At 47.1% G+C, this 12141-nt stretch overlaps 1 protein-coding gene across 4 annotated transcripts in view; it reads left to right on the top strand.

Annotated features, from left to right (window-relative positions):
- Window positions 1-12141, top strand: part of MAPRE2 (microtubule associated protein RP/EB family member 2) — a 91797-nt gene that overhangs the window by 23084 nt on the left and 56572 nt on the right. Inside the window, exon 1 of one of the 4 annotated variants that reach the window (XM_075704974.1) lies at window positions 10331-10480. The exons of 2 other annotated variants lie outside the window; for them this stretch is intronic. In XM_075704974.1, the coding sequence (XP_075561089.1) occupies window positions 10362-10480 (119 nt within the window). In that variant the 5' untranslated portion in view covers window positions 10331-10361. Of the gene's footprint in view, window positions 1-10330; window positions 10481-12141 lie in introns of those variants that run through there. One more of the 4 variants, XM_075704975.1, reaches the window with a different exon arrangement.

The raw sequence follows: 12141 nt of genomic DNA on the forward strand, positions 1-12141 counted from the left end.
TGTACATTTCCTGACACAGTTTGCAAATCTTTTATTATTATTATTTTTATTCAGAGTACTAACATAAGTGTAACATGGTTAAAGCTGTCTGTGAAAATTAGTTTTCCTCTTCATCTGAAGGCTATTTTATTAAAAAAAGACTTTGGATAAACACTAAGACGATAATGAACATTGACTTGCCATTGGGAAAAGTCTGTTTTCTATCAATAAATGAGGAAACTACAACTTTACGATTAGTAATGGTATTGTGTAAAATAGCAATGAAATTGTACTTAAAGAACAGTTTCTTGCTCCCAAATGCTCTAACATTTGCAAATAGTAACTATTACTTACAAGCCTGTTACAGATCTAAATGCAAGTTAAAAAGCATGTGTGCAAGGAATTATTGGAAAGTACAGAACAGAGTGCCTCAGATGCTTGCATTTGGCCTGTAATGAGTGTGAAATAACTAAGAGCAAGTCTATTTGAATGGTAAGACAAATTTCTGTTAAAAAATTGTGTGCAATACATCTATTTGTTCTAGCCCAAAGAGGAAGCGCTCCTTGATTTCTCCGTGAGCTACTGATCACAAGCAAATCCTTGCAACCTAGTTTTTCAGAGGTGCCTCAGGGATTTCAGCTCTTTAGTATGACAATGGTAGCAACGTGTCACATGAGGCGTGCGAATCCTGGGTGTTAATGCAGCCCTTAAATACAGGTGTCCCTTCTTGGGACGGCTGCGTGTGGATGTGCATGCACCTTAGCAGGCAAGTGCCATAGCACATTCCTCTCCGCCTGGATGAAATGAGGCGTAATTAGCTCATGACAGTATGTTAGCTGGACAGTAGGTATGCCAGAGACTTTGTCTGAGGGAAGGAAACCAATCTGACCCATGTTCTCTGCAGGTGGCTGATGAGGGAAAGTGGAAATTGCCCAAGGCTACAAAGGGTTATGCCTGACAGAGGAAGGGCAGAAAGAATGGGAGAAAGAACAATGGGGAAAGCCCAGGTGTGGAAGAAATCCCAAGATAAAAGGGAGGAGCTCACCTAGGAGAAAAGGGATAGGATTTGTGTAGCTGCAGAGCTGGAAGTACTGCATGGATCAGGAAGCGAACCATGGAGGAAAGGATGGGGACCCACCACAGTGGGGCTGAGGGTGAAGCAGAGGAAGCTTGCAGAGGCTTGTGACAGTAAGTGTTTTGAGGAAGCTGGTCATAACAGCAGGGCCTGTTTCTGTACTGGTAAAATGCAGAAAGCTGGTAGAAATTAGTTTTTGTAAAATACTATGAATGTCTTGGATAAAAAGCAGTTACCAAGAGAAGGGGCAGGCAGCATACAAACTAAAAAGCATACCAATTTCTGTGTAACTTCTTGGCATTTGCTAATTTGATGGGCATGTGAAACACATTCGCTTTGTAAGAGAATGATTTGTAGTACACTGTAAGGACATGAGGAAACTATTTGTAGAGTATTTTGCAGCCAGGCACCGAATTCTTGGGCCAGGGTTTGCAATCGCGGAAACGCTCACACACTACTGAATGACTTGGCAGTGCGATTTTGATCCCAGTCAGGCATGAATACGCTCTGTATTTCTTTCACATTAGTTAGAGTATGTAATAATGTTTATGTTGGCTTTTTGCTGGGTGTGGGAGGATGAACATTTAATTAACAGTTTCCTGGGACAAACTAACCCCTTCAGATCTTGGTTTGTAATGATCCAGCCCTTTCTGTCAGCTGGTTGAAGCGTTTTTGATTCAGTAATAGGTACCCAAAAACTCAATTGACCATCTTCTGGAACCATTACTTTCTTGTGTCAGCCTTCTGCCTTCCTCTTTAGCAGTGGTGAGTGGCTTGGACAGTTTGGTAAATGTTGACAAATGTAATGTTCTTTACGATGGGTTATAAACCCTGTGCAAGCTTCACGCGTTCAGTATCTATAATCGTGATATTGGATGAGGTGCAATGCTGAATGCTGAACAGATCTTAGCCAATAATCATTCCAAAGCATTTAAACTTCTTATGTTAGATGCAGGTATTGGATAGTCATATGGGGAATTAAATTACTTGGATAACATGTGCAAATCAAATGGCTATGAGCTTCACATCTCTTGTTGTACAATACTAACGGAGAATCATTGATCCCAAGAGCCATTTTTAACTATTCTTGAATTCCTAGTATGTAATATCAGTGCCAAGTCAAGTTTTCAGCAGAGTAATGTAACAAGTAATGTTGAATATATACCTCTCTTTAGCCCCAAGAAAGCCAAAGATTCCTGAACACCTGAAAATATATAAAGAAATGCTAGATTCTACTTTCTCACGTTTCCAAACCTTTCCACTTTCTTACCTTTTATAACTCGTTTCGTTGGTCTTGTTTAGGATATGGATGTCTGAAGCTCTGACTTCTTCCAATGGTAGCAGTTGTGAGCTGTACTGGATGGAAACTAAAATCCCAAATCCCTCTATTCTAGAACATGAATCTCACTTTCATTTAATTAAGGTTTTGTCCTTCTCTGAAAAAGTCTAGGAATCCAGACTACCTGATGTGGTGGGTTGACCCTGGCTGGATGCCAAGTGCCCAGCAAAGCTGCTCTATCACTCCCCTTCTCAACTGGACAGGGGAGAGAAAATATGACTAAAAAGCTTATGGGTCAAGATAAGGACAGGGAGATCACTCACCAATTACTGTCATGGGCAAAACAGGCTCAACTTGGGGAAAATCAGTTTAATTTATTGCCAGTCAAAACTGAGTAGGAGAGAGGAGTGAGAATATGTGTAGGGTAATGAGAAATAAAACCAAATCTCAAAACACCTTACCCCCACCCCTCCCTTCTTCCAGGGCTCAACTTCACTCCTGATTTTCTCTACCTCCTCCCCACAAGCAGCACAGGGGGGTGGGGAATGGGGGTTGTGGTCAGTTCACGGGTTGTCTTTGCTGCTCCTTCTTCAGGGGAGGACTCTTCGCAGTCCTTCCCCTGCTCCAGTGTGGGGTCCCACCCATGGGAGGAGACAGTCCTCCACAAACTTCTCCAATGTGGGTCTTTCCCACGGGCTACAGTTCTTCACGAACTGCTCCAGCGTGGGTCCCTTCCATGGGGTACAGTCCTTCAGGAGCAGACTGCTCCAGCGTGGGTCCCCCAAGGGGTCACAAGTCCTGCCAGCAAACCTGCTCCAGCATGGGCTCCTCTCTCTCCATGGGTCCGCAGGTCCTGCCAGGAGCCTGCTCCAGCATAGGCTTCTCATGGGCACATCTGTCTGCTCCGGCATGGGGTCTTCCACAGGCCGCAGGTGGATATCTGCTCCCCTGTGGAGCTCCATGGGCTGCAGGGGCACAGCCTGCCTCACCATGGTCTTCATCACAGGCTGCAGGGGAATCTCTGCTCCGGTGCCTGGAGCACCTCCTCCCCCTTCTTCTTGACTGACCTTGGTGTCTGCAGGGTTGTTCCTCTCACATATTCTCACTCCTCACTCCAGCTGCAGTTTGCATCCTGGTGTTTTGTTTTGGGCCCCCCCCCCTTCTTAAATATGTTATCACAGAGGTGCTACCACTGTTGCTGATGGCCTCGGCCTTGGCCAGCAGTGGGTTCGTCTTTGAGTCAGCTGGCATTGGCTCTATCAGACATAGGGAAAGCTTCTAGCAGCTTCTCACAGAAGCCACCCCTGTAGCCCCCCCGCTACCAAAACCTTGCCACTCAAAACCATGTTGAAAGTTTTTGGATTGGCCCTTCATAGTCTTTATATCTGAGCTCTGACAAAACAAACCTAGAAAAGTAGTTAACACCTCACTGTAAATGGAAGTGGTGATGGCAAATCTAGAACAGCTCCAGCCAAATAATTCCATGTAAATGCATGTGAATGAGCCATGAGTCAGCCTCCTGCCTCAATTCCTTCCAGTCAGTATTAAAGGCAGACAGAGAGGAGTTGTTACTTCAAGCATTTATTGATCACAGCCTTCATTTATAAGTTTTCAGATGAAAGCAGCTGCCCAAGGTGTGCCTGAAACTCTGCTATAGCCTGGTGGATATCACTGAATGCAGATGTAACAGACACTAAAGAATTCAGAATTTTGGCTTGGTCTGGAGTTAATGGAAGTAAAAATTTATTCTCTTTGGAACTATCCTTCGCTGAGTGTTTTCTGCTCTCACTGGAGCTTTTTGTTATGTAGGAAGTGTTGGATAAAAATGTTTTGGGTATTGGGTGTGAACTTCTTATATTTTAAGTACAGAATCCTTTGATGTATACTGGAGAGTGCTTCTTTCTAAATAAGAAATTTTTTTCTTTAAAAAAAAGCTGGATTTAGCTAAACCCTGAAAGGGTTGGATCTAATAAATGTCCACTAAACCTATTTATTAATTTTAATCTAACCGTTAATATTAAAAGTATATAACTAGTCTTAAAATACCTCTTCTGTTCAGGGGTTTCTGAAATCCTGTTTCTGTGAACAAAAAAAATCCAGGCTTTGTAGACAGTATTTGGATCTTGAAATAATCCTCTGATTTCTATTTGATTTATACAGTAACTGTACAAGGTAGCTGCTGCCTTTTTAAAGAAAAATACTCACAGGCTGTGGCTCTTCAGGACCTCTCTCTTTAGTGAGGAATTCATATGCTAATGGTCAGATTGGATTTGCAGCTTACTAGGCTAAATTTTCAAGAATGCTTAGCTAACAAAGACCCCAAGTTTTATTTTGCTCTTCCGCACAGGCACAGAACACTTCTTAAAATACTAAATGTGACCTCTGAAATATAAATATGTCCATATATTTAAAAATAGAGTTGAATTACCTCATAAGGGATGTGGTCCATGCACATTGTGTAATTGGGACAGCCCTCTCTTTCTTTCTCTTTATCTGTCTCTCTCCAGGGAAGGCAAATAATCAAGACTTTGCTTAAAGTGGCAACACTATAATCCCCAAGGGTGGGAAGCTCATTCTTTATCTACAGGATGTCTGGAGTGATAAGTAGCTGTTTATTAAAACTCATGCAGTGTTTCTTTGTCCTGACAAAATTATCATTTGCTGTTTGGTATGGTGAGTTTAAATGCAAGGCGCCCTGAAATTTAAGGCATAGAATGAAGTGACGGGATGGAGGTGGGAGAATTTATTCAGTGCTGTGTAAACGAAGAAAGTCTATTGAGCTATAGTTTTGAATTTTCACTTGAAGTGATGTTACGCCACAGTGGGATCTTTCCTTTGGGCTGATCAGTGCGGTTGACAGTATGTTAGTGAAACAGGAAATGTGAGTTCTTCTGCATAACCCAGGTCGCTTGAAACTTATCATATACCACATCATATCTGATATACGTTCACTGTGTTAGTAACGTTGCTCTCGGTAATTCCTTTATGGACCTTTCTGTGTAATACGTTATCATTACAGGTTAGAACCATGCACTAATTTAGGCTGGCACAAGCCTCTTTAATAGACGTGCGGTTACAGATACCTCATTTGTACTTCCCGTAGATAACATGCAAATCTGGATTTCTGAAGTCTTCTGTTCTTAATTTGCTAAATGGAACTTTTATTCATGGTGTATACAATCAGAAATTAGGCTGATTCTGACGCAGCCTAATTAAGTATGATCATGGTTATATCCATCTTACTGAATCAACTCATGGTGGGAATAGAGTATGTCTATGTACCTTAATGAATTGGGGGTTCCTTGAACAAGCAAGATGTGCCCAAGACTTAACAAAGTAACTTTTTTTAGCTCTTCCGGAACTTTCTTCCTGATTTGCTTTATTCACTTATTTTCAAATATAAACACTGCTGGCCAACTCCTTCAGGGAGAGCCTGTTTCTGCACGGGTTTCTGATAAACACACACTTGAGTGCTAGAAATAACTTTGATTTTGCTCTACAGTGTGTAAATCTGTTGCTCTGCTGAATTCTGTTGATCTTCATCCCAATAAAGGAAGGCTATGAGAATAGTTAAATTACAAAAGCAGACTACATTGATCAGGACTGCTGCTTTACAAAAGCTGTTGCTACCTTCTAACTGTTTGTTTGCCTGAAATCTGTTTTTCTCATTCTCTTTGCCAGTGGAAAAACTGCACTTGTGACAGGAGTGTTCATGAAACTTCTCTGAAAAGTGAAGTACACGGGCCAAAATAATTATGCTTGCATGGTGTTTGCTATGGATTGAAGTTGTAGCTGAGGTGTATTCTGAGAGCAGTGCAAGGAATATCACAGTGATTCCTTTATGAACTTGAACAGAGATGTCGGAGATGAGGGTTACTCGTTGGCCACTCTAGGGTTAAATGCGTTTTTCTTGATCTCGCTCCCTATCCCCTCCCCCGAAGTTATGCAAGCAGTGGGGAATTTCTGCAATGGTTAATTGTATTTATACTTTGGCTATGTCACATACAAATCTCCCTAAAACTCTGGTTTTTTAATCTTCTAACACATGTATCATCAGAAGTCTGTGGTGTGGCCATCACCTCTGTTTTCGGAGGCTGTGCACTGGTCACTTCTTATCAGCGTGAAAATACTCATAATTTATTTCCACATTAGCTGCCTAGTATAAAATTCTGGCTTGAGCATGCCTGACATCTTTCTAACACTGCATTTTGGGCTTTTAGGGGATTTCACTCTCGGGCGTTATAAATTACACTGCATGGCCTAGTGCAGTAAGTGAGGCCTTGAGCAAGTAAGGAGAGAGGAACTGAAAATGAAAGCTCTGAGGAGGAAGGAGCAACCAGATTTTGTAGAATGACTTTTAGGCCTGTTGCAGTGGTCACTGGTGTTCGCTCTACCTGGTTCACCACAGCAGAAATCAAAGTACTGGAATGCACATGCTGGGGTAAGGTGGTGGCTTTTTCAACTGGGACTTGCTGTATTCTCCAGGGGAAGTGTGGGATCACCTTGTAGCCAGAGTTGGGTGGGGAATGGCAGGCTAACATGGCACAGGAGTGGGTTGTCCTGAGAGGACATGATATCTCCATCCTTGGAGATTTTCAAGATTTGTCTAGACTACGATCGTGTCATCAGACATGACCTGATCTCGTGTTGGTAATGATCCTGCTCTGAGTGGGAGATTGGACTGGATGACCTCCATAGGTCCCTTCCAGCCATTGCTTTTGTGGTTCTCAGTGCTTGAAGATCTGTTCCATCAGGTTTTGTAACTCCGCCCTTCGGCATTAATTGCTTTCCTGGCTCTTTGCTTTGCTTAGTCTGCGTATCGCTTGCGAGTACTGGATTTCGGTGCTTTCAACATACCATAGGTGGGGTTTTATATCAACACCATGCTGACCTTTCATTCTTCAAGCTGCTCTTCTATTTGTATGCCTACTGCAGGTAAAATCTATAAAGGCAGCATAGATGCACAGGCACCTAATAACAGCAACAGGTTCCTCTTTCTTGTTCTGTGTCGCTGGATCCGCATCTGAGACCTCTTTGCTCAGAACAACGAAAGTGGGAAGAAGGCACTTGTGGCTTCCTGCACATAAAGATAAGAGTCATGTTTGTGGGCCACACAGTGCTCAGAAACAGAGATGTAAGTGGAGGCAGTGCCACGCGTATGGAATCCGTATTGCACCCTGTGCCCCCCCAGGCTGTGCTAGATCAACCAAAGAAGCATGTGCTTTCTGAAAAACAACACCAAGCTTCTTTTGCCGAGGCCTGGCTCAGCCTCCATAAAAAGGTAAGGTACTGCGTTGAGGGAGCGTGTGTTTTCTGACCTTGAATCCTAATGCCGAGGCAAGAAGGGGTCTGAAGTGAGGCTGCTGTGCTGTCCTCACCTGCACTTCTCTCCTGTAGTTTTGCCAGTAAATGTTTTAAACAGTTTTGGAGACTTCAATAAAGAAGCTTCTGTTCTTTGCCACTGGTGAAGAAATAAAAATATTTCTACAAGTTAGGGTAGCAGAGTGTTTTACTGCTCGCTGCCTAGCAGAGCAGGTAGGGTTATGTCTTGGCAGCTAAAGACCTGCTATAGATTATTTTTATATTCTGTCACCATGTAGCATTTCTGGCTTCTCCATGCTCTTGAGTGTAACTAAGACACTTACTGGCCTTTTTAGCAGAATGTATTTTGCTGCTTGTTTTGAAAGACTCAAAGGCAACTGTTTCCAGTGGGTTTACCGTTGCCAGATGAGTGGAACATTTTTTCAATAAAGTATGTCAACTGCAAATGTCCATAGGTTGGTTCCTGAAAGCAAAATTTGAGTATATTTGAAAACCTGGCAGAAAATAGGTAAAATCTCCTGTCTTGGTGTTCAGAGGACTGTGGCAAATTGGCAGACAAATTTGAGTTTTTTTAGAGATTGCTCCCTGTGTGTGTGAATGTATACAACTGATTTAAATCCAAGTAGTTTCTCAGTGGTCCAAGTGCTGGCAGTTGGTGTTTAGTTATTGACTGTATTCACCTTACAAGCTCTCTGTGAATCCAGAGTCTATATCATGAGCATAATCACCTGAACTAAGCTTTCAGCAAAGCGTCATTTCAGTCTGAAAGGTTAGATAAAGAATAGCTAAAATTTCATAAAATCACTTTGTGCAGAAAAAAACTCTGAGGTCTAAACCTGCTCAAACTCATGCTTCAGAACTTTTGAGTTTCATTAAAATATCAGCATGTGCCTCTGAAAACATATTAGAAATACTCATATTGCTTCCATTTGACCTCCCACCTTAAAACTCATTTTAAGAGAGTTGGATTTGTGGGAAGCTTTTTTTTTTTAAGATGTTTGTAGATCTGCCCAAATATTTTTTTGCTCTGTTGCATCTAACAACCTTGAGGTCATACAGAGCTGTTTAGAGACTGTGCCCATAGTCACACTTGCTGGTTTCTGTTTAGAGAAAACAATTTGTAAACAGTTGGATAGCTTGTTTTTTCTAATGTGGTAAATGTGTCAGTTTTGATCCACTGTTGGGACATGAGGGTAGGCTTTACCGCAGTGAAGTTCAGATCTGCTTCTGAGGATGGCCAGCATTGCTCTGTGGTTAACGTCCAACTTGGAAGGACGTTGCTTTTTAGGCAAGGGGAGATATGCAGAAATCGTACAGATAGGCAGAGGAAAATAGACTTGGGGGGGGGGGGAGGGGATACGAAACCCTTTTAAATGAACGGGAGGAAGAGATGAGGGGTGGTGTGAGTGGGGGTGCTAACAGAGCTAGCAGCGCCAGCAGTTCGGTGCTACTGCCTTGGCAGGTTTTTTTCCCTTCTTGTTTCTGACCCAAGCGAGATTTTGAAGGACGTGCCATCGGATGGTGTCTCCGTGTAAGCCTGAGAGCAGGAGAAAGCTGGAAATGTGCCGTGCAGCTTGCCAGGTGTTTTACTGTGCTCCTCAGTGAAGCTGTAGGCAGGGACATAGAGCTTGGTAACCTGGACATCCTGGTGCCTGGGGGTGGGAGGAGAGGGTGGGTGGAAATCCAGGCGGAGTAGCGGATGCGGCAATAGGGGGGAAGAAAAAATAGCATCGATGAACTTGGACCTTCTGATGCTTTTTTTTTTTTAATGATTAGGAGTCCATGATTTCTGACATCCTCATGTTCTCGTAGCATTTAAGATTTATCCAAATTTTTGTTAATAAGCGCCTGCCGTATTAAACACAAAACCCGTTCTTGCCAGCTGCGGCCAGCGGAGCTGGCAGACAAGGGCGAGCTTTGTGCGCTGGTAGGTGGCCATCTACCCCCGGCGCACCAAAAAGAGAGGGGGAAGGTGTTCGGGCGGCGTTTCCCGGTTCGAATTATGCCGCTGCCATCTGCGCGCTGCCGCAGAGCAGCGCGTCCCGCGGGCTCGTGCCGTGCTCGTCCCAAAAGCCGGAGCCCCAGGCAGCTCCCTCGGTGTCGGGGAGAGGAGGGCGGCGGTGAAGGGTCGGGCTTCGGGGTGCCGGTGGCTCCCGTGAAACCAGGGCGCAGCCGCGGCTGCCGCTGTCGCGGGGGGGGGTGGGGGGGTGGGCAGAGGAACGGCGTGGTTCCCCTCCCCGCTCGCGGGGGGGGGGGGGGGGGGGGCGCGTTTCTGTGCCGCCCACGAATGCAGGCAGAGGCGCGGGGACGGCGCTGCCGCCCTGAGGCGGGACAACGCTGTGGCCGCCGCGGGGGGGGGGGCGGTGCGTGGGGCTGCCCCTCGCGCTTTGTCTGCCCGCAGCCAGGGGGGGCCGCCTAAAACCCGCGGGGCCGGCCCGGGGTGCCCCCCGCACAGGCGGGGCGGGCGGCTCTTTGTGTGGGGGGCGCGGGGCGGGGCGGGCCCGGCGCGGCCCTCCCCCCCCCCCCCCCCCGGGGCGCGGCGCGGAGTCGGCCGGTTGCCATGGCGAGGGGCGGTCACGTGGGGCGGCGGCGGCGGGGCTGACGTGCGGGGCGGGGCGGGGCGCGCGGGCGGGCGGGCGCGAGTCGGCTGCCGCCACCTTCCGCACACCAGCAGCGCGGGGCTCTGCGGAGCCGCGGCGAGCGCCAATGCCCGGACCGACCCAAGCCCTCTCCCCAAATGGCGAGAACAACAACGACATCATCCAGGATAACGGGACCATCATCCCCTTCAGGAAGCACACGGTGCGGGGGGAGCGCTCCTACAGGTACTGCGGCGGAGAGCGGGGCGGCGGCGGCGGCCGGGGGGGCTGCGGCGCGGGGGGCGGTTGCATAAGGCGGGCGGGCTGCAGCCTCCCCCCCTCCCCAATCCCCACGCCCGCCACGGCCCGCACGGGCGGCCGGGGGGCTGCGGCGTGCGGGGGAGCTGGCATTGTCCGGCTGGAAAGCGTTTGGTGAATAGGCGGGATGTCTGCGGGGGCTCGCCGCTGCCGGGCGGGAGAAAGGCGGTTAAAAATAATAAAATTAAAAAAGGAAAAAAAAAAAACAAACCCAGCACCAAAAACAAAAGGATAAAAGGAGGGGAGGGGAAAAAAAAAAAAAAAAAGGAAGGAAAGAAGGAGCCCCGCGCAGGCAGGCGGCTGCCCCTGGAAAGAGCCGCAGCACCTCGCTGCGGATCTCGGAGGCGGCGCCGTGCGGGAGGCGGCGGCCGGGGATGGCGGGGCGCGGGCAGCCCCTGCCCGCCCGGGAGACCGCAGCGGGCACCGGGCGCTGCCCCGCGGGGGGGCGGCCCCCCCTCCCCAGCACAGCGGCCCGGGGGTGACAGCGACCCCCACACCCCGCTCGCCGGGGCGGGGGTGACAGCCCCCCCCCCCCCCCCGGTGCTTGGTGGCGGGGGGGGGGGGGAGCGGCTCCATCCGCCACCCCCGCCCGCCGCGGCGGTGGGAGCCAGCCCCATCTTGTATTTATTTATCGGTTTTCGTCTTGGGGGGGGGGGGGGGGGCACGTCCTTTGTCGCAGTTGTAGGCATTTTTGATGAATCGCTTGGCATGCGCCGCTGGCAGCGCTTCTGCATTAACATCTCCGACAATATGTTCCGGCAGATAAGCTCATTAAAATTGTTTGCATTGCTTGATAAGGGTCGTGGCGCGGCCCGGAACGCAACTGGTTTTATGTGCTCCTTGCTGCCGACTCGAAGGGTGATAATTCGGCCGGTAGCTCCCCTTATGTTAATATACAGTTATTTTAAATACTGCCTGGATGACAGCAAGCAATGCCTCTGCAGAGAACACGCCCCTTAAAGCTGATTTTCAAACAGCAGGAAATGATGTGCTTTCAAATATCTGACTAAAGTGGCGAGTTGTGTGCTCGATTAGATGACGACAAATGCGGATGACTTGGCTCGCTTGTCTGAAGAAAATCACAATATTTTTCTCTTCTGCTGAGGAATAACAGAGCTGCTACTGGCATAGCTGACCATTAATAACCTTAATCTTAAGGGAATCTCATTGTTGATCACACGCTGATGGGTGATCGTGAAACGTGTCGGAGATCCAAGTGTGTGGTTGGTTTGCTTACCACAACGTTTAGTCTGTCCCTCTCTCTGAATCTTTTGATGCTTTCTGTAATGGAGCCCCGATGCGTACATTTAGCATAAAGTAGCAGAACTGCTTTTGTAAAGACCTATTTCTACTTGCAGACGGATTGGCGCTCTCGCTTCCTGTACCTGAATTTCAGCTGAGCAGTACAAAATTCTGTTTTAGAGGAATGCTACATTTCCATCATGCACTTAAGCAGAAATATGGAATAGATTTGAAATGACTTATCATGCATCTATCTTTAGTTATTCTGACACATGTCATAGCTGCTACTGATTGCTATCTCACTGCTTTCCTTCGGCAGGGTTCTTGGAAAACCTCTGTTGAATGGG

Source organism: Pelecanus crispus, chromosome 2 (genome assembly GCF_030463565.1).
Source record: "Pelecanus crispus isolate bPelCri1 chromosome 2, bPelCri1.pri, whole genome shotgun sequence".
NCBI classification, from domain to species: domain Eukaryota; kingdom Metazoa; phylum Chordata; class Aves; order Pelecaniformes; family Pelecanidae; genus Pelecanus; species Pelecanus crispus.